Source organism: Nelumbo nucifera, chromosome 3 (genome assembly GCF_055504915.1).
Source record: "Nelumbo nucifera cultivar China Antique chromosome 3, China Antique-T2T, whole genome shotgun sequence".
Classification (NCBI taxonomy): domain Eukaryota; kingdom Viridiplantae; phylum Streptophyta; class Magnoliopsida; order Proteales; family Nelumbonaceae; genus Nelumbo; species Nelumbo nucifera.
In genome coordinates, this window is record NC_142651.1 from 30360832 (window position 1) to 30384477 (window position 23646).

At 39.6% G+C, this 23646-nt stretch overlaps 1 protein-coding gene across 1 annotated transcript in view; it reads left to right on the forward strand.

The window, feature by feature from the left end:
* The window catches only part of LOC104613172 (branched-chain amino acid aminotransferase 2, chloroplastic-like), a 66271-nt gene that overhangs the window by 36625 nt on the left and 6000 nt on the right, over positions 1 to 23646 (forward strand). Inside the window, exon 8 of the mRNA XM_010280923.2 lies at positions 7443 to 7538. Coding sequence (XP_010279225.1) covers positions 7443 to 7538 — 96 coding nt within the window. The remainder of the gene's footprint in view (positions 1 to 7442; positions 7539 to 23646) is intronic.

The window sequence follows — 23646 nt, forward strand, 5'->3', positions numbered from 1 at the left end:
TCTAAAGTCGTGCTCACCAGCCCCTGTTCAATTCTTGCCTTAGAATCCTGGTTCTTGTTAAAGAGCCATCCTGCTGATCTTGCTTCATCACACAATGTGTCATCTTCAGTGGAAGCGGGTTTTGGTCTTCTCCTTGGGCGTGAACACCTTCATTGGGAGTTACTGCTACTTCGTATCAAGTATATCCCTCTCCTTCCTTTTGGTTTCAGATCTGGTCTGGTTTTGGATTCAAGAACGAACCTTGAAAATGCAGTTTTCTAAATTAGGGAATGCGATTCCCAGATGGGAGAAAAGAAATTTTTGAAATTTCGCCCAACCTTCCTGCAGGGTTCGGCCATCCATATGATGGATCTCCCATCTCTTCACTGGGTTGAACTGGAACTTGGGCCTTAGGAATCTTAGAGAATCTGAATCTGAAATTTCCCTTGTGTCTAACCTTTTGAACTTGTTGGATGGGGTGGTCCTTGATGAATTTGCTGGAGATGTCTGTTGGTGCATTCCTAATCCTGATGGTAGCTTCTCTTGTAAATCCTTCTTTAATTCCTTGTTGAACAATCCCTCTTCTCCAAAAGTCAATGGTTTTTGTTGGAAAGTCTTCCATGGAAGCAGTAATACTTGTGATATGTTGCAGTGTGTCCCCTAGCTGGTGTATCATGTGTAGATTGAATGGTGAAACTGCTTACCACCTCTTAATCCTTTGTCCATTTTTTTGATTTATTTGGGAATGAATTTTTGCTCTTTTCGGGTGCAGATGGAACAACCCTGTTATCTTGGACAAATTGTTTGATATGTTTGTGATGAAATGTTCAAAAAGGGTCAGAATTATGTGGAAATGTGCAAGGACAATTGTGATTTGGGCACTTTGGGAAGAAACAAATGCAATAATTTTTTAGGAGAAAGAGAGAAGTAGGGAGGTATTAATTGAAATCATCACTCTAAGTGTAGCACATTGGGTGAAAACATTTGTACTATTTTTGGACTTCATAGTGGATGATATTTTTAGGAATTGGGGGGCAGTACCAGGGTCTTCTTCTAAAAAACTAATAGCAAAGGATTGGACACCTCTAGATAGAGGTGATTGAATCTGAACTTTGATGGAAGTGGCATGGGTAATAGTGGGCCTTTTAGAATTGGGTGAGTGGTAAGGTATGAGAACTGTTTTAGTGGTTCAGATAAGTCCGGTTCAAAGAGAAAGAGAAAGAAGAAGGAAGAAAGCCGTCGAACTAGAGAGTCTTAAAACCTCCTAGTCGACCATAATCTCTATTATATTAAAATAGGGGTACAAAGTCAAGTATACCCCTACTTAAGTATGGGACAAGAAAAATAAAAAACAAAACAGAATTGCCACATGACTACACTACTTAAACTATAATGAAAAGACTAAGTTACCCTTACTCGACCAACTCTAACACTCCCCCTCAAGCTAGAGAATATATGTCATATAATCCCAGCTTGTTACATATATAGTTCACTCTTCCTCAACTCAAACATTTTGTGAATAAGTCTGCCCATTGATCACCTGAGCTCACGTGTTCTGTCCTTATCTCTCCAGTAAGGACTTTCTCCCTTACAAAATGGCAATCAACCTCTATGTGTTTTGTCCTTTCATGGAAAACCGGATTAGGTGAGATGTGGATTGCAGCTTGGTTGTCACAGTATAATCTCATAGGTTTGCTCATTGAGAATCCAACTTCTTGTAGAATAGTTTAGGGACAGTATAATCTCACATGTGGTGTGTGCCATGACCCTGTATTCAGCTTCAGCACTACTCCTTGCCACAATAGTTTGCTTCTTACTCTTCCACGTCACCAGATTTCCTCCAAGAAACGTGCAATAACCTGTAGCAGATCTCCTGTCAGACACCGAGCCTGCCCAATTTGCATTTGTATACCCAACTATCTCAAGTCTTCCCCCTGGTTTGTACAACAACCCGCGACTTGGAGCTCCCTTCAAGTATTGTACAATTCTAAGAGCTACATCTCAGTGAGGTACTCGAGGGTTTTGCATAAATTGGCTCACCACACTAACAACAAAGGAGATGTCTGGTCTTGTAATGGTTAGGTAGTTCAACTTCCCCACTAATTGTTTATTATATTCTAGGATCATCAAATATTTCACTTGCATCACTGCTCAATTTAGCATTTGGTTCTATGGGTATTTTAGTTGGTTTCATACCTAACAATCCCGTTTCTTTGGCACAAATTTATATCTTGTTTCGACCTGGCAACTTCTATACCCAAGAAGTACTTCAACTTCCCAAGATCTTTTGTTTGGAAATGTTCTTATAAGAAGGCCTTTAGTTTGTCAATCCCTAATCTGTCACTACGAGTTATGACTATATCATCCATATAAACCACTAATAAAATCTTCCCGGCTTTAGAATCATAACTGAACACTGAGTGGTCGACCTGACATTGTTTCATTTCAAAATTTTTCACCACTTCACTATACTTCCCAAACCAAGCACAAGGAGATTGTTTTAGCCCATAAATTGCCTTCTTAAGCCTACACACTTTACCATCCTCTCCTTGAGCAACAAACCTTGGTGGTTGCTCCATATAGATCTCTTCCAAAAGGTCACCATGGAGGAAGACATTTTTAATGTCAAGCTGAAACAAAGGCCAATCATACATAACTGCCAAGGAAATCAAGACACAAATTGAACCAATCTTAGCCACAGGGGAGAAGGTTTCCATATAATCCACCCCATATAACTGAGAATAACCTTTAGCAACCAATCAGGCCTTTAACAGTTCCATACTGCGATCTAGTAAATATTTAACAGTATACACCCATTTACAACCTATAGCATGCTTACCAGGAGGAAGAGTGGTGAGCTCCAACATGTGATTGTGTTGAAGAGCAGAGAGTTCCTCCTCCATATCTTGATGCCACCATGGTGAAGTATGAGCCTCCTGGACATCCTTGGGTATAAATATAGAGGACAACAAAGAAACAAACTGGCAATGTGAAGTGGAAAGATGAGGGACAGAAACATAATTGGAAGTGGGATGTAAGGTACAACTATGTTTTACCTTTTCGTAATGCAATGGGAGGATCAAGTTCAGAAGAGGTAGGCAACTTTGGGACAGAAGCAACTACAGGATCCGTAAACGAGGTAGAAGTCGGAGGAGGTGCCGATGCCTACCGATGAGTATACACGTGTCGGGTCGGTGGTCGTTCAGTAGGAATCTGCACTAGAGGAGGTGAAGGGTCAGACATAACAGGAACAACCAGAATGAGATCACCAACTAGAAGAGAAAAAGGGATCAATGGTCAAGAGGGCGGTACATCGAGACCTAAGAACAACAGCACGGACTCCAAAAATGTGACATCAGGGCAAACAAATGATTTCTGAGTGATAGGACTGTAACACTTATACCCTTTCTAGGTAGGGGTGTAAACGGATCGAATTTGAAACGGATCAGGCAATATTCGAATTCGATTCGATATCCGACGAATATTGAAAATTAATATTTTAATTCGAATCTGATTAAATATTTAAATATTCGATTCGAATTTGGCTAATTAATTATTTTAGGTAATTAATAAATATATAAAATAAATATTTTATTTATATAAAGTATATCAATATATAAATTATTTATATAACTTTATTATTATATATATAAATTATATAAAACATTTAAAAATTTTATATACTATATATAAGAATTAAATAATCAGTCGAATTCGGATATTTATCGAATCGAATAAGGTCATATCCGAATTCGAATCCGATTAGCTATTCGGTATGAATAGGATATCCGAATTCGATCGGTTAGATATTCGAATTATCTAAATTCGATTCAATTATATCGAATCTTGAATTCGAAATTGGATTTTCGAATACCGTTGACACCCCTATTCTGGGTTCGAGAATAGCCAAGAAAGATACACTTAATAGAGAATGTATCCAGCTTGTCTAAACCAGGGCCCAGATTATGAACAAAGCACATACACCCAAAGACTGGGGAGTTAATGGAAAGGAAGACAAAGTGGGAAACAAAATAGAAAAGGGAGATCGACCATGAAGAATGAAGGAGGGCATTCAATTAATGAGAAAACAAGTCGTAAGCATTGCGTCACTCCAAAAATGTTTAGGGACATTCATCTGATGAAGGATAGACCAAGCAGTCTCAAGAAGATGACGGTTCTTTCGTTCAACCACCCCATTTTGTTGATTGGTGGATGCACACGAAGTCTGATAAATGATGCCATGTTGATCCAAATATTGTTGAAAGGACGAAAGTATGCACAACCATTATCGGAACGAAGAACTTTTATTGGAACACCAAATTGCGTATGCATTTCTGCATGGAATTTTTGAAAAATAGAAAACAATTCACTCCTTTCTTTCATTAAATAAATCAATGTAATCCTTGAACAATCATCAATAAAAATGACAAAATACTTGTGACCATTATCGGACCCTAAACATCTGAATGGACTAAAGAAAAAGGACTCAACATACGGCTATCAACCCTAGGATTGAAGGAAACCCGATGGTGTTTCCGATACTGACACGACTCACACTAGAAAGAAGACAAATGACTCAAAGAAGGAACTAGTAGCTTGAGAGCCTTGAAAGATGGATGTCCCAGCTGACAATGCCATTGAAGTGGAGTCAAGGAAGTTTGAAGTGCAACTAAAGATCCACCACCGTCAAGATAATACAATCCACCGGTTTCATGCCCTCCACCAATCTTCCCCATCTTGAGATCCTGAAAAACACAAGATGAAGGGTAAAAAGTGATAGAGCAATTAAGGGCCTTGGTTAATTTACTAACAAACATTAGGTTGAATGGAAATTTAGGCACATATAGAACAGATGATAAAGAAAATGATGTAGTGTCAACATTACCAACCACACATGGGTGAAGAAGAACCATTGGCCTAGGTAACAGTTTGTGATGTGGAAGTTTTAGAGAGGGAAGAAAACACACCTGGAGTCCCGGTCATGTGATCAGAGGCTCCAGAATCAATAATCCAGTGAGAAGGTTTGGATGCCAGATAGACCTAAGTGTGCAAGAGTAGCAGTTATGTTGTGAAGTGGCCTGAAGGAACCTCTCATACTCATCTCGTGGTACACTCACATCACCACCACCAGCAACTACATGATTAGCCCATGTAGAGGGTGGGCCATGTAGATCATAACAAAAATTAATCGTATGTCCGTCTTTGCCACAATATGTACACTTTCTAGTAGTGTGCCCTCTTCCTCTACCATGACCTCCCCTTGAATCACGACCCCCACCACTTCCACCACCACGACCAAACATGGGACTACCACGGCCTTCTCCTCGAAATGTATGTCCTCCCCCTCTATTGCCACGTCCACCTCCTCTTGCTACAACAAACACTGATCTGTCAGACGTTGTGCTACTCTCTGTGGGTCCCAAGGAAATCCTATGAAGCCGAGGAATGACCTCCTCAAGTGTAGGAAGAGCAGAATCTCCCAATATTTTTGCTCTAACTAGTTCGTATTCTGATTTCAGCCCCACTAAGAACCTGGTTACCTCAAGTTTCTCCATTTGCTGTTGCTGAATTTTAACATCTGAAGTTAGGGGATGATAGACACTGAGTTCATTTCTGAGGTTCCTCATACTTGCATAATACTCTTCAAGGGTTTGATTTCCTTGCTGCAAATTAAAATACTCTTGATAGAACTGATAAACTCTCGTAGTATTATCCTGTCTTGAATAGAGCTTTTTGGCATGTTCCCATATTTCCTTGGCTATATCTAAGAACATAAAGTTTACACTTATCTTGGGTTTCATACTGTGATCCATAGCCATGTCATGATTTGGGCATCCTCTTGTTCCCAATCATCAAACCTTGGGGAGTCAACTGATGGTTTATCCTCCTTCACATGTTCCACCTTCCTCTTGGCCTTGAGAAAAACCTCCAGCAACTTGGCCCATGGCACATAATTTTCACCATTAAGTTTAATTGATGTTATTTGCACACCTAAATAGTCTGAGGGGACCACCACATTAGATTTCTGATCACCACCACCATCTCTGGTTGCTGCAATTATGTTCTCAATACACTAGATTTCTCCTAGTTCTGAATTATCAACCAACAAAAAGGATTTCTGCTATTCAATCAACACTGCTGCAATTTGCACATCACCTTATGGCACTTTCTCCACCAGCCACCATAAAAAAAAAAAAAAAAAAAAATCTGATTTCTCACACCACTACTGTTAACCACATTATTTCTCACATCACCATTCAAACACAAATAAAGAAAATACCCCTCTTGAAACTGCTCAGTAGAGGGTCTGTAACACAACAAACACCACCATACAACCACTAGGGCTGTCACTCATGGTGACAGCAATCTGAGAGCTACTCACCTAGGGCTGCCACACCTTCCTAAAACCTGTAATGGGATTGAGGCAGTCCTGGATCACCAAAAAAGGGTTGCTGCAGCATTCTACTGGGTGTGCCGCAGCCTTCTACCTGTGTAACTGAGATCGCACCTCAGAGAAAAGGAGAAAAGAAGAAGAGAAGAGATCGCAGGTCCAGGAACTTGAGATCACAGCCTTCCTCTCTTTTATTTAGTGCTCTGATACCATGTTTTAGTGGTTCAGATAAGTCCTGTTCAAAGAGAAAGAAGAAAAAGAAGAAGGAAGAAAGCTGTCGAACTAGAGAGTCTGAAACATCCTAGTCGACCATAATTTCTATTATATTAAAATAAGGGTACAAAGTCAAATATACCCCTACTTAAGTATGGGACAAGAAAAATAAAAAACAAAACAGAATTGCCACATCACTACACTACTTAAACTATAATGAAAAGACTAAATTACCCTTACTCGACCAACTCTAACAAGAACAAAACCACATGTGCAATGTATTCTAGTCCAAAAGGAGGAGATTTGGTAAGGGCAGAAATTTTGGCAGTAGTATCTGGGGTGAGAAAGCTGAAGTAATGGCAGTTTTGGGATTGATGATTCAACATGATTAGAAGGTGGTAGTTGGTTAATGAAGGTAAAGAATGTGGTGTGGAGCTTCATAAATGAATTAAGATGGTTCAAATGGTTTTCAAAAGACATGCAGATACAAATTAGGCAGGTATGGGGGTCTGCAAACTGTTTGGCTGATTGTCTGGCTAAAGAAGGGGTCAATAGACAGCAAGTGATTATGAATGAATTCACAACCTCGTGTCGTAACTGTTTTAATTATTTAACGAATGAATTCCTTTTTTATTGTTATTGATAAAAAAAATCCCTTTCTTTTTTTGTGTTGATATGTACTGCCCTAAAACAGCATTTTTAATATGATCATTGGGCTGAGGTTCTCCAAATAAATAAATAAACAATAAAATAAAAGTACATGTTTCTGGAGTAAGGTTCTTAATCAAACATTGAAATGCTTATTATGAACATTGCTGCATCTATTGCTGATTTCTTTTCATTGCTTGTACTTTCCCAGCGTACAACTATTTCTACTCCAGCAATTAAGGGAACCATTCTGCCTGGCATTACCCGAAAAAGTATAATTGATGTTGCTCATAGTCTAGGGTTCCAGGTATTTATTTTGTAGCCATAGTATTATTCTCTGTGGTTGAACTATAGTCCTAGGTGTTCTACCAAATCATGGTATTTTTTTTTTATTTCATTCAGTGATTTTGCAAAAATGATGGGATGTAGGCCTTTTATGCTGCTTGTTGTTTGGCTTATGTTTTAATTCCCCTTGAAACTGAATATATACTCTTGAAGACAAATTCAAGGATGTATTATCCTTTGATATCTTTCGATAGCAACTTTCTTATTATCATTTACATCCAATGGGATTTGATCAAGAACAGTACTTGTACCAGCTGGATTGAATCCTTTGTCTTCAGAATTTTACACAAAAAGGTTGAATTAATTCAAAAACTTTGGAAGTATTTTGGATCAGTGGTTCTTTCCTCCTTCCTGGTTCTCCAAAACAAATGTAATACTTTAAGTGGGTAGGATCCAGTTGAAAACAGTTCACTTGATGTATGGAACTGTTTGAGATTAGATGCAAAACAGAAACTAAACAAACAAGAGAGGAAGGGAAGAGAGAGAGCTGGCGGCAATGAGTGTTAGAGAGTGAGAGTTTCGAACTTAACCTCACTCTAACACTCTAAACATTTTATTAAGGTGTTAATCTTTGATAAATTACAGAGAAGCCCTTGAGTGGGCAGAAAAATACAAAAAAATAGAACATTACAGAGTATGGGCCCAGAATAAGGCCCATAACAAAGAGAAACATAACATAACATGAAATGGCCCATCTTCTCTACACTCCCCCTCAAGCTGAGCATAGATGTTAATCATGCCCAGCTTGCCAGTATCATGTTGAAGCCTTGCCTTGGAAATGCCCTTGATGAGAAAATCTGCCAATTGTCCTTCAGAAGTAATGAATGGAAGACACACTTCACCGGAGGAGACTCTTTCTCGAATAAAGTGTCGATCAACCTCAATATGTTTGGTTCGATCATGTTGTACCGGGTTGTGAGCAATGTTGATGGCAGCCTGATTATCATAGTACAACATCATGGGTTTGTCGTGATCAATCCCAAGTTCTTTCATTAAGGACCTTAGCCACAACAATTCCGAGACTCCATGTGCCATGGCTCTATACTCTGCTTTTGCGGAGGATCGGGCCACAACAGATTGTTTCTTACTCCTCCAAGAGACAACATTACCAGCCACCAGACTGCAATACCCTAAAGTAGATCTTCTATCATCAATATTTTCAGCCCAATCAGCATCAGTATAGGCTTCAAGTTTCAGATGACCATGCTTGGTAAATAGAATTCCTTTTCCTGGAGAGCCTTTCAGATAGCACAAAATCCGTTCTGCTACTGCCATATGAGTATCTCTAGGAGCTCGCATGAACTGGCTAGTGCAACTGACAACATACGCAATATCTGGCCTAGTCATGCACAGATACAGAAGCTTCCCAAGAAGTCTCTGAAAGACCCCTTTGTCTTCCAACAAAGTTCCATCCGAAGCTGAAAGTTTGTAACTCATATCAATGGGAGTTGCAGCTGGTCTTGCACCCAGTTTTCCAGTTTCAGACAACAAATCAAGAACATATTTCCTTTGGGAAATAAGAATCCCATCCTTGGATCTGGCAACTTCTATGCCAAGGAAGTATCTCAACTCCCCCAGATCCTTAATCTCAAATTCTGTACGGAGGAAAGACTTAAGAGCCAGAATGCCTGAGGCATCATCACCAGTCACTATAATGTCATCAACATGCACAATGAGATACACTACTAGAGATCCACTTTTCTTTACAAACAGAGTATGATCTGACTGTGTCTGAACATAGCCGAATTTAACAAGTGCAGCTCTAAATCTCTCAAACCAGGCTCTAGGAGATTGTTTGAGACCATAAAGTGATTTCTTCAATTTACATACCTTTCCTTGCATATCTTTCCCATACATTCCTAGAGGAAGACACATGTAGACCTCCTCATGTAAGTCACCATTCAGAAATGCATTCTTTACATCTAACTGATAGAGAGGCCAATCAAAGTGAACTGCCAGAGATAAAAGAACCCTCACAGATGTCATCTTGGCAACAGGGGCAAAAGTCTCCAGGTAGTCAATCCCATATGTCTATGTGTAGCCTTTTGCAACAAGTCTGGCCTTGTACCTCTCAATAGTTCCATCAGCCCTGTATTTAATGGTAAAGACCCACTTACACCCAACTGGATCCTTCCCTTCAGGCAAATCCACCACCTCCCAAGTACCATTTGCATGTAGAGCATCCATTTCAGTCTTCATGGCATCTCTCCATTCTGGAATCCCAAGAGCTTCTGAGACAGACCTAGGAATGGGGTTAGAAGCAACAGAAAAGAGGTAGGCAAAGTATGAAGGAGAAAGCAGGTCATAAGAAAGGTGTTTGGAAATGCAGTGTGCAGTACACTTCCGCTTCCCTTTCCTAACAGCAATGGGGACATCAAGGTCTGGGAAGGATGATTCCAAAGGAGCTGAAGCAGTACCTGTTATCTCATCTGTGATTGGGAATGTATGAGCCTCATCTGTTGTAAGGGAAACTACTTGCTAATTCCTGTATCTCTGCCTTTGATACACTTTGGGATTATGGGTAGGACGATGAGGTAAAGAAATAGGGGCACTAGGACAAGAGGTATGAAGTGATTGATCATCCTTTGATTCATTTGGTGAGGATACAGGTTTGTCAAGAGGGTCAACTAGGACAGGAAGAGGAAGAGCAAAAATTTGTGACAGACTCTCCCCCTGTGGACAATGTCCTTCCTGAGAGGAACCATAAAAAGGAGAAAGTTCATCAAAGGTAACATCCATAGAAACATGTCGGGTGCCAGTCTTTGGATCAAAACAACAATAACCCTTTTGTGTGGGGGAGTAACCAAGGAAGATACATTTGTGGGCTTTCGATTCAAACTTATGTCTCTGCACACTTGGAATGTGAACATAGCAGGTACAGCCAAACACACGAAGAGGAATTGGGAAGAGATCCTTGTCTGGATGAAGAAGACAGAAGGGGGATTTAAACCCTAAAACCTTGGATGGCATACGGTTTATGAGATAGGTAGCAGTAAGTACAGCATCACCCCAAAATCTTGTGGGAACATGTGAGGCAAACAAAAGGCTCCTTGCAACTTCAACAATATGTCTATTTTTCCTCTCAGCAACTCCATTTTGTTCAGGGGTTCTAACACAGGAGCTTTGATGAATAACCCCCATGTCAGAGAGATACAAGGATAAACTCTTCTCAAAATACTCTTTTGCATTGTTAGATCTGAAAACCTTAATTCTGGTATCAAATTGAGTTAAAACAAGCTCATGAAATTGCCTCACAAGTCTTGGGACTTCATCCCGGGATTTCATTAAATATATCCAAGTGAATCTAGAAAAGTCATCAATAAACAGGATAAAATATCTGTAACCCCCCATAGAGGATAAGTGGTAAGGCCCCCACACATCAGAGTGCACAATATGAAAAGGAAAAGATGATCTTTTATTGCTCACAGGATAATTTTTTCTACAATGCTTTGACAACTGATAGGACTCACAATTGAGACTGGACACACTGACTCCCTTAAACAGTTTGGGAAACAAATGACTTAAAGCAGAAAAAGGTAAATGACCCAACCGACAATGACTCAACATAATTTGACTGACAGACTCTGGAAAAGTAGAACCAAAAGCAACATTCTTGGGATGATCAAAGCATTGGCCAGGGGTGTCGAGCAAGTATATTCCATTCGCTTCATGGCCACTCCCAATCACCTTCTGAGACTTCAGGTCCTGAAACACACAGTGAGAAGGGAAAAAGGTTACACAACAATTCAATGACTTGGTCAAGCTACTTACAGATAATAAGTTGGTATTTAATTTAGGTACATGAAGAGTGGAAGATAAGAGTAAGGAGTCTATAGCCTTGACAGTTCCCTTGCCAGAAATAGGGGCAAGAGAACCATCAGCTAAGGTGATTTTGTCACGACCAGGAAGTAAATCATATGAAACAAACAAAGTGGAAAGGTTGGTCATGTGATCAGAAGCACCTGAGTTTATGATCCATGGGGTTTTGAGATTACCTGAGTGAGCAAATGCGGTGGTGGCTGGACTTCCAGAAGGGTTGGATGATGAAGTTACACCTTCAAGCTGGCTGATCATCTTTCCAAACTTCTCATATTCAACTTTCATGGCTGCCAACTGTGCACTGGTAGACTCAACCTCTGTATCTGTGCTTATGGCTGCATGTGCACTTCCTGTCTTTCTACTATCATTCTTCTTCTGAAATCTGATAGGAACAAGATTGGGATGCAATTTCCAGCACTTGTCCTTTGTGTGTTTCGGCTTCTTACAATATTCACACACCACCTCCTTCTTTCCTGTGCCACTGTGAGCTCCTGTAACCCCTTTGGGTTTAATTCCCATATTTGCAAAATGATCATTGATACCGACTCCTTGAACCTGCACTTGCCTCCTACTTTCTTCACTGCTGACCAAAGCATATGCTTGTGACAATGAAACATCTTCCTTGGACAAGATGTTTTGCTTTGTAATGTCATATTCAGAGTTCAGCCCTGTCAAGAACCCAAAGACCCTATTCCTTTCAACCAATTTCCTGTATGTTTCAGCATCCTTGAGGGTATCCCATGTCACAGCCTCTATCAAATCAATCTCTTGCCATAGAGATTTCAGGGCTGAGAAGTATGTTGCAAGTGACTTCTCCCCCTGCCTTAGATTCTTCACATCACTTCTCAATTTGTAGGCTCTGGCAACATTCAACTTCTGGGAGTAAGTTTCTGCAACACTATCCTAGATTTCTTTAGCCGAGTTCATCCACAGATAATGTTGGCTAATCTGTGGCTGCATTGAGTTCACAAGCCACCCAATCACTGTGTAATTCTCCTGCACCCATTTCTCATAAGAGGGATCCTCCTCTGGGGGAGCTTTCTTGCTCCTAGAGATAAACCCCCACTTTCCTCTACTGCAAATATGAATTTTTACGGATTGTGACCAGGCCAAATAATTGGTTCCATCCAATTTAACTGTTGTTACAGCCAACAAGGAATCAGTTGTAGTTCCCAAATTATGTCCATATTCAACAGTGCTCTTGTTCTCAAATTCTGAGAAGTCCATTATGTAACAGCTTCAATTAGGGTTTCGGCAAGCCTTCCAAAAGTGACCTGATTTCAAAGAACTCAGATTGGGTTTAAACAATAGCAAACACAGCAACACACAAACTCAGTTCAGATCTGACAGCCGTGAGAACCAAGTTCAGTGGCAGCACTTTCAAGGAGAAGAAACCCTGATTCAGCCTTCAAGGAACAACCAGCCGGCCTCCAAACAATATGTATCCTTGGTTCCCAACAATAATTTCCCAAGGAGAACAAAAAATACAGTCCACAGTACCTAAGAGGACTTTTTACAAACACTATGTATGCAACAGTCAACACTTCACTGTTAACCCAGCAGAAATCACTTCAAGAACACTCAGTTTTCAGCAGTTTTGGAAGTCCAATAACAGCCGAACCACACTTCCAGAATAACCCAGAAATTTCTGAGTAGAATCAGTCCAGCAACAATGGGCCGAATGGAGGTGTGCTTTGAATGCTTTAACAGTCCTCCCAAATAACAAAATAACTCAGCAAAGAACTGAGAAAACAACTTACAATATCTCTGGTTTGAACTTCAAACCAGGCCGAACACTTTGCTCTCTGAGCTAGCTTCGAAATCCCCTTTTTCTGATTTCAAATCAGGCTGGAAAACTTGCTCTCTGATTCTTCCTGGTCACCGAACCCTTCTCCAAGTGTATAGAAACTTGGGCACACTCCAATGACCTCCAAGAACCAGGCGAATGACTGTAAACATTCAGCCCTAGAACCTCCTCATGCAGTTGGCTGAACTAGAACCTCATGAGGGACACGCCAAGCAATGACCCGCTCTGATACCAAGTTGAAAACAGTTCACTTGATGTATGGAACTGTTTGAGATTAGATGCAAAACAGAAACTAAACAAACAAGAGAGGAAGGGAAGAGAGAGAGCTGGCGGCAATGAGTGTTAGAGAGTGAGAGTTTTGAACTTAACCTCACTCTAACACTCTAAACATTTTATTAAGGTGTTAATCTTTGATAAATTACAGAGAGGCCCTTGAATGGGCAGAAAAATACAAAAAACAGAACATTACAGAGTATGGGCCCATAATAAGGCCCATAACAAAGAGAAACATAACATAACATGAAATGACAGTCTATGGGCCATTCGGCCCATCTCCTCTACAGATCCTTAGGTCAGGTCCATTTCATATCTTCAATCTCCAAAATGCAATGCAACAGTTAACAGATAGCATCCTAGCCCTTATTGTGCTACATGCAAAGACAGAAGTAACAGCCTTCTTCTGTTCTCATATCCTAACAAATATTTCTCTTTGGTTATTTTTGTAGTATAGATTTGAAAGTAGTGGTTGTGTATTCCTTTTCTTTTTTCCTTAAGTAACCAAGTTCATTGTGCTTAAATTCAGTTTTATTTTTCCCCACATAGGGATTTCATTTATATTTCTACATGTAGTTATTTAATTCAGCTATAAAGGAGGTATCCATATAACTTAGTTGGATAATGACTGTAATCAGTCCAATTCTTGATGTGAATTTAATGAGAAAAAATAACAGAAAAGAAGAAGAGAATACAGTTGACGCTCCACTCAACTATTTATAGTAACATCATAAATAAGGCAACAATTACACTAATGCCCCTACTGCTTACATAAGCAAATAACTAACATCACTAACAGCAACCTAACAGAAAATATGAAACAACAAACAAGTAGCAACAGCAGTGGGGACCACAATAAATAACTGACATCAATATAACAACACACATTATTGCTCTACATCTCTACACTCCCCCTCAAGTTGGGAATAGATATTTATCATTCCCAACTTGCATAAATCTATTTCCAACTTGGTCCTTGTAACTGCCTTGGTGAAGAGTGATGTTGCATATCAGAGGCAATATATGGAAGAACATTTCTTGAGAGGTAACTCTCTCTCTCTCTCTGATAAAGTGTTGATCCGCCTCAATATGTTTAGTTATGTCATATTGTGCCGGATTATGGGCAATGTTAATTGCAACTTGATTATCACAATACAGCATCAGGGGCTTCTCATAAGCAATTCCCAATTCCTCAAACAAGGACCTCAACCATAATACTTCAGCCACACCATGTGCCATAGATCTTTATTCTGCTTCAGCACTGGAACAAGTTACAACATTTTATTTCTTACTCCTCCAAGAGACAAGGTTTCCTCCTACAAAAGCACAATACCTAAAAGTAGACCTCTTGTCATCAATACACTCAGCCCAATCAGCATTTGTTGTAAACTTCTATTTTCAAGTCACCATTATTTCTGAAGAGTATGCCTCTACCTGGACACCTCTTCAGGTAAGCAAGAATCCTCTCGATTGCAAGAAGGTGAGTGGTTCTGGGGGAATGCATATACTGGCCAACTACAATGACTGCATAAGAAATGTCTAGTCATGTGAGGCAAAGATAAAGAAGTTTTCCAACCAACTGTTGAAACATAACCTTGTCTTCAAGGAGCTCTCCACCTTCGGCCCTTATCTTGTGGTTTTGTTCAATGGGTGTATTAGTAGGTTTAACACCTAGCTTCCCAATTTCTTCCAAAAGATTAAGAACATACTTCCTTTGGGAGACAAAAATCCCATGTTTGGACCAAGCTACTTCAATACCCAAGAAATAACATAGTTCTCCCAAGTCTTTGACTTCAAATTCTTAGTGAAGCAGTTGCTTAAGAGAGTCAATCTCACGAGTACCACTCCTTGTCACCACAATATCATCTACATATACAACAAGTAGAGTCAAAGAGGAGTTTATTTTCTTAATGAAAAGAGTGTGATCTGATTGGGCTTCAACATAGCCAAATTTTCCAAGAGCCAATCTAAATTTATCAAACCAGGCTCTTGGAGATTGTTTCAATCCATATAAGGCTTTATACAACCGACAAACTTTCTTCCTTGCTTTTGTACTGTAGAACCCAAGAGGTAATTCAATGTACACCTCTTCTTGCAAATCACCATTGAGGAAGGCATTTTTAACATCCATTTGGAACAATGGCCACGAGAAATTTGCTGCAATAGACAATAAGACTTTGATAGTGTTCATCTTGGCTACCGGTGCAAAATTCTCCCAATGGTCTATGTCACAAGTCTTGTAAACCCCTTTGCAACTAATCTGTCCTTATACCTCTCAACAGAGCCATTAGCATTATGTTTCATTGTAAACACCCATCTACACCCAACCGGTTTCTTCCCTTTTGGTTGATTAACTAACTCCCATGTTTGTTTTTGAGAAGGGCATCCATTTCTACCTTCATAGAATCCTTCCACTCAAGTATTGACAAGGCCCCTTGCACTATCCTGGGAATGGGAATAGTAGAAATAGATGCCAAAAAGAACTTATAGGATGGAGACAAATGATCATAAGTCAAAAATTGAGAAATAGAATGTGTTATAGATGAAGTACAATGGTGCTTCCCTTTGCGGACTGCAATTGGAAGATCAAGATCATCCAAAGGAGAAGGCTCAATAATGGAAGGCATCTCATTAAGCTCAGTAATGGGAGCATAGCTATCAAGGCGACTAGGCTAGGCTAGGCAACCATGGGGCGCCCAGGCATCTAGGTGCCTAGGCTCCTAGGCGATGGAATCTATAGATTTCTATACTTTGACCTAAACTATTTTATAAGTTTAGGAACTAGGAAGGGAGTTGGTTCGGCTGTTAAAAATAATAAGTGCAGGAAGCCAGGAACTAGGAAGGGAGGAGGAGGAAGAAGAAGAAGAAGAAGAAGAAGAATGGGGTGGAGCCCCTATTTTCTGAGTTGTTGTAACTGCTCAAAAAAATGGGGTGGAGCCCCTGTTTTCTTAGCCACACTGCTGCAGAAAAACATACATACCTGATATCTGTAGCCCCTATTTTTTTCGAAGAAGAAGAAGAAGAAGAAGGGAGGAGTATAGGTGCGGAGCCCCTGTTTTTTTGAAGAAAAAAAGAACTGAAGCTAGGAAGGAGAAGAAGAAGAAGAAGAAGAAGGGAGGAGAATAGGAGCGGAGCCCCTGTTTTTTCGAAAAAAAAAAAGCATTGAATCTGGCCTGGAAGAAGGAGGAGGTGTATAGGGGCGGAGCCCCTGTTTTTTCAAAAAAAAAAAGCACTGAAGCTGGATTTAGGCACCTGCCTAAGTCTCTGGGTGTCGCCTAGTATACAAAACTATGGGCGTTTGGGCGAGGCGAAACTGGAAAACCGCCTAGTTGCCTAGGCGCCCGCCTAGGTGTCACCTTGACAACTGTGAATGGGAGGTATCTCATATGTAGTGGCATGCAAAGGAGCTGTGGTACATGGATCTAGAGCCGCAGAGGAAACTGGAGTTGGCCTAGACTGCTGAGGACCGAAATCAACTTGTTTCCACCGCTTGTGAAACACCCTCAAATCCCTACACTTTTGACAACACTCGTCACTACACTCCCCTTTAGTGATTGGGACGGATAATGGAATTTTTTATGTTGGTGAACCCATCTCACTACTCTCCCCCTGAGAAGAAACTCTATGATAATAGGGAACATCCTCAAAGAATGTGACATCTATAGAAATGAACCGTTTCTCAGAAATAGGTTCAAAACAACAATATCCCTTTTGATTTTGTGCATACCCAAGAAAAACACATTTGAAAGCTTTAGGATCAAACTTGGAACGATGAGGCTCAAGAATATAACAAAACAAGCACATCCAAAAGTTTTAAGGGGAATAGTGAACATGTCCTTATCGAGATATAAAAGGTTGAATGGAATTTTCATATCTAGGACCCATGAAGGAACCCGGTTGATGAGATACATAGCTATATGGATAGCATCCCCCAAAAACTGTATAGGAGAATTAAAGTTTAGCATAATGCTTATAGCTACCTCCAATATATGCCTGTTTTTCCTCTCAACAACTCCATTTTGTTGAGGTGTACAGGGACAAGTGCTCTGATGAATAACCCCATGGTCAAGGAAATATGAGGCCAAAGGTTTTGCAAAATACTCTTTGGCATTATCTGATCTAAAAATTTTGATTTTGACTCCAAACTAGGTCAGAACCATTTGATGGAAATTCCAAATCAAGGTAAGGACCTCATCTCAATAGTGCATAAGATAAACCCATGAGAAATGAGTATAGTCGTCAACAAACAACAGAAAGTATCTGTATCCCCCCATAGTAGTGATATGATATGGTCTCCAAACATCAGTATGCACAATTTCAAAAGGAATAGTACTTCTTTTATTCCTTTTAAACTAACTCAAACAAATTGGGAAACAAACTCCTTAAAGACTTAAAGACAAATGACCTAACCGATTACGCCAAAGCATAATCTGACTCACAGACTAAGAAACAAGAGACCTTCCAACTTCTTTATCTTCCCCATGTAGATACCCTCCAATTAGGTAGATTCCATTCGTCTGATGGCCGATCCCAATCACCTTTCTTGTCTCCAGATCCTGAAAAACACACCGATTAGGGAAAAAAGTCACTGAACAGTTTTGATTTTTAGTGATGCTACTAACTGACAACATATTAGTACTAAGTTTAGGAACAGAACATGCAAAACTGAGGACAAGGAGATGGCATCAAACAGTCTAATGTCTTTCTTCCCAAAGATGGGAACAAAGGATCCATTAGCAGTGGATACTCTATCTTTGCCAGAGGATAAACAATAAGTGGTAAATAAAGAAGATCAGCTTGTCATATGGTCAGATGCACATGAATCTATGACCCAACAAGGTCCATTGTTACCTGGGCCTAAAACATGATATGTTGATGCTCTTGTACCCGAATGAGCAAATGCTGAAGTAGGAGTAGAAGATGTAACAGTGGCTGAGATGAGGGGGCTGAAGTGCCAATTTCACTATCCAATTGAGTCAAGGCAGCTAGGACAGCAACTAAAGTGTCTAGGGATGTGGCTCTTGTGCTGGCTGAGAATGCACCATCAGTAGTGATAGTCATGTTGGCATTCCCCTTTTTGTTTTTGAGCTTTGCTAGAATTAGATGTGGATATAACTTCCAACAAGTGTCACTGGTGTGCTTCGGCTTCTTACAATGGCCACAAACTAACTCGCTCTTATCCTCCTTCTTTATGCCCCTTTCCTTGTATGCTTTGGCTTTTTGTTTCACTACTACTAGAGCTGATTCCATAGGCTGAAACCGCAACATAACCTTTCTCCTACTTTCTTCACTGTGCACTAGAGAATATGTTACACAGTGTATGCCCTTAGCTTCAATCAGCATGATGTACATTATGACATTTATTGTAAATGAATAAAGTACATATTTGATTCATGTTGTTATGGTGTGTTTTTATGTAATACCCTTAAACTGGACACATATGAGACTCGTGTTAGTTTAGAATCTTCACAGCCATTGGATAGATCTGCGGAGATTTATCCTCCCAAGGCTAACACTGGTGTGCCGCCAAGTTGGTTGGGGTGGCTTGTCTCAACTGCCAGGGTGATACCTGAGGTACATGCAGTGTGGGTTTTCTTGAAACCCTGAATCGGACCAAATTCCAGTATTGCCCTGGACCTTGGAGATAGATGGGCAAAACTAGAATGTTACACCTGACCCCTAGACTCGATTATGGTACTACAGTAGGTGTCGGATCGGGCTGTCTTTGATATGCCAATTAGTGAGATCCTTAGAGGGGGTCAAAACTTGGGTGTGTTGGGACAGTCCGAGAGTTCACCTAAGTGGGTGATCATAGTGACAGGATCAGCCCCTTTATTGGACAAAGTGAATGATCGGGGATGCACTCTCTCTGATGGAAACCTAAACTGCCGGTAGTTGATTTCAACCGTTGAAATTTGTTTTGCAAAATATATTTATATAGAGATATACATATATATATTATGGTTTCAAAATGTTTACAAAAGGTTTTAATTCCCGGGATCCATGTGAGTAGAGAGTGCAGCACTGCACCTTGCAGCCGAGGGAGAGGTCCTCTCTTGTCGGGCAGTGTTTGATCATTATGGGCTAAGAGGTTAAGTGTAAGACCATTGAGGATTATACCTAATGGGCTAATCTTGCATCTGCCCACAGTCCTTGGGCCTTCATAAGATGGCTGGACCCAAGGACCATTTAGTGTAAATGTTGGGCCCATTAAGAGCCCATAGTGATGGACTCAGGGGTTCACTGCATTCAACAGTGAATTCGGTCAGGCCTTGTAACAGAGGCTAGGCTGAACCCATGTGGCTGATGTGTAGATCAATGATAGGATCCCACACCATACAAAGAGAGCCAAGCTAGCCAGCATTAAAGTGGAAGTGAGCCTGAAAGCTTAATGGGCCTAAAAGCCCATTTCGAACTAGGTTAATTAGATTAATTAAATAGGGGTGGATCTGGGATCTGGATCAGCGGATAAGATAAGGGATTATCCTTATCCACTTAAAGAGTCCAGATCCAAATAAAGATTTGGATCAAAGGAACTCCTAATTTGATTAGGAAGGCTGATCTTTATCTGCATATAAGATAAGGGATTATCCTTATCACTTAAAGAGTCCAGATCCAAATAAAAGATTTGGATTAGGAAACTCCTAATGGGATTAAGAAATTTTCTCTTTAAGTCTATAAATAAGAGAGCAGGGCGAACCTCCAAAGACACATTCACTGAATACAAAGGGAAGATAACACAATTAGACTTTTATTGCCTTCTGCTCTATTTCTTCCTACTCTTGCCGCCCCACCCTATTTGATCTCTAGTTCTTGGATTTGATCAAGATTGGATCTCGATATTGTTTCTTGCCAGAAGAAACAATCTAGAAGATGTGCTCACTGTCCTATTCGATTCTTGTTGAAGAATCACTAGTTCTTGGTGAAGAACTACCTGCTGATCCTGCCTCACCCTAAGTTGTGTCATCTTCAGCGGAGGGAGGATTTGGTACCGTCTTTGGGTGTGAACACCTACATTGGGAGGAGCATTCTTGCGTGGATTCCATATCAGGTATATCCCTCCCTTATTTTGGTTTCAGATTTGGTCTGGTTTGGTTACAAGAACAAACCTTGAAAATGCAGTTTTCTAAATTGGGAATAGGATTCCCAGGTGGGAGTAAAGAAATTTTTGAAATTTCGCCCAACCTTCCTGCAGGGTTCGGCCATCCATATGATGGATCTCCCATCCCTTCAGAATAGGCCTGAGATAAGGTAACACTCTCCCTGGTGAGTAGTTGTTGTCTCACAATATCATACTCTGAATTCAAACCAGCTAGGAATTCAAAAACCCTATTGGTCTCAACTTGTTTTCTATAGGTTTTTGAATCTTTCTAACTTTCCCACTCAATGGTTTCTAAGTGATCAATTTCATGCAATAAAGATTTCAAAGTGGAGAAGCAAACTGAGATTGGCTTCTCCCCTTGCTTATGATTATTTACTAAACATTTTAGTTCATAGGCCCTAGCAACATTGAGTGGATGAGAGTAGGTCTCCTTCATCACTTCCCAAATCTCCTTAGCTATTTTTGCCCACAAGTAATTTCACTTAATATGAGGCGGCATAAAGTTACACAGCCAAGTCATGACCAAATAGTTCTCCTGAACCCATTTGACATATGAGGGTCCTCCTTGGCTAGTTTCCTTGCATCCCCATTCACATAGCCTAACTTCCCTCTGCCCCCCAATTGCCATCATGGCGGACTGAGCCCATTCCAAGTAATTAGAACCATCAAATTTAATAGTTGTAATCTGAAAATTGTTTTATGCCATGTTTCCAGCCCCCAAAAGACCTTCCCCTTGAGTCTTAAACTCAGTTCCTGCCATTTCTATAAGAGGTTTGTCAGAAGAAACCAGTTCTCTGCAAGACCCCCCGCCCCCAAAGAGAAACTTTTATGCTGGAACAAATCTGGTAATCACCCAGAAAAGGTTATGTTCCCTAGAAAAAACAGTTTGGAATGCTGAAACTAGTCTAGAAATCACCCAGAAAATTGTTAACAGTCAGGTCTGGTCGTAGGGTTAAGAAAACAAAAATAAAAACTCTCTAAGAAAACAAAAAACTCTCATCCGCTCCTTCCAAATAGGTCTGATCTATCTCTGATTGGTATTGATCTCAAGGAAAAATAAAAACTTACCCAGAAAAACCTGATCGCCACTTCCAATCCCAGTCTGAACCCTAATCTTGAACTTTCCTGTTCTTCTCTGATTCTTCCTGATTACCAGACACTCTCCAAGACTCTACAAATCCTTGGACAACTGCTAAACCCTTCCAGTAACCTCCAAGAATCAGCCGATGGGTAGATCTTGCTAAATTTCCAACCCTAGGAAGTTCTCATGCAGTCTGCTGGGTCAGACACACATGAGAAACCCTAGATTGGCTCTGATACCAAGTTGCCTAATGAGGACTGTAATCAGTCCAATTCTTGATGTGAATTTAATGAGAAAAAGTAACAGAAAAGAAGAAGAAAAAGAAGAAGAAGAAGTAACAGCAGGAGTGGGGACCACAATAAATAACTGATAGCAATATAACAGCACACATTATTGCTCTACATCTCTACAAACTTTACAAGAATAACTACTTTGAAGTACAAGTTTTCAGGTCTATTATTTTGTGTGATATATGGCTTGTTTGGTATTAGAAGCCAGATGGATATGACATTTGCAAAATGATTTGTTGGACAAGATTACCTGCTCTTGATGTCTGTGTATCATATTTAGCTGCCATGATGTGTATTTTGCTCTTGTATATTTCTTAGATGTTTTTATCTTGCTTATGGATGTATTTTGATCCTTGTTTATCACCTAGCTGATTAACCACACTAATAGCATAAGAGATGTTTGGTTGAGTCAGACAAAGGTGTACAAATCTGCCAACCAATCGTTGATACATCCCCTTGTCAAGCAGCATACAACCATCGTTGATACAGATCTTGTGATTAAGATCTATGGAAATATCAAGTAGTTTAACACTAAATTTGCTTCTCTTTCAATAAATCAAGAGTGTACTTCCCTTTGAGAAATGAAAATGCCCATTGATCTAGCAACTTCTATCCCCAAAAAGCACTTAAGTTCACGTCCTTGATCTTAAATTATATAGCCAAATACTATTTCTATTTGGAGATTTCTGCCATATTGCTCCATGTGATAACAATGTAACCCATGTAGACAAGCAGAATAGTTACTAAGATACCATCCCTCTTAATGAAGAGAGTTGGTCAATATGGGACCGAGCAAACCCGACCTTCTATATTGCTCCTTTGAATCTGTCAAATCAAGCATATTGAAACTATTTCAACTCATAAATAGACTTTCCTTCTTTCCTACATACTTCGCTTTCACTTCCAAGGACATTGTGAAGGAACTCATAGATGATAGGCTAGTATATTATTGAGGAACATGTAGAACAAACTCTAGAGAAATTTTATTACTTAATTGAACTTCATTGTATAGGAGTATGGGTCCATCATCTATAGCAATTTAATCTCTTCTCAAGGATAGACGATATGAAATGATACAAGACAACATACCTATCATGTGATAAGAGGTATTTGAGTTCATATATAATATATATGGATGCAGTTTGAAACTTTTTTTGGACTAAAATTATCCTCTATTTCTTTGTTTGAAAAAGGGTATAAAAGTCATTTTATTATAGATTTAATGTCTGCTTTAATGGCTACTAAAACGGCCATATTTGTTTATTTAATCCATCTCTAATTGTAAGGATTGAAAATGTAATTTCAATTATTACTTGCCACCTCATTTAATCCCCTCTCATTAAGTCTTATCTTAAGGTATTAAATCCCATTTTCTCTTATTAAGTCCTATATTTTTAAGTTATTTTTCACTAATAAATGCTACTAATTAGATCTATGTCAATATTTTTATAGTATTAACCCATATATTTTAAAGTTGACTAAAAAACAAAACCATTCTTTATCCAAGTGGTGGCTAAGCAATTCAACCATCTGAATCAAATTGATTAGCCTATGAAGTCATGGTTAAGTAGTAAAATTTTTAAAATGGAAATAAATATAGAAAGTTGTAAAAATGTAGAAAACATTAGGCACATTTTTGATATTTTTATCAATCAAATTAAAAAAAAAAAGTGTAATAAACAAGAATTATTTTTACTG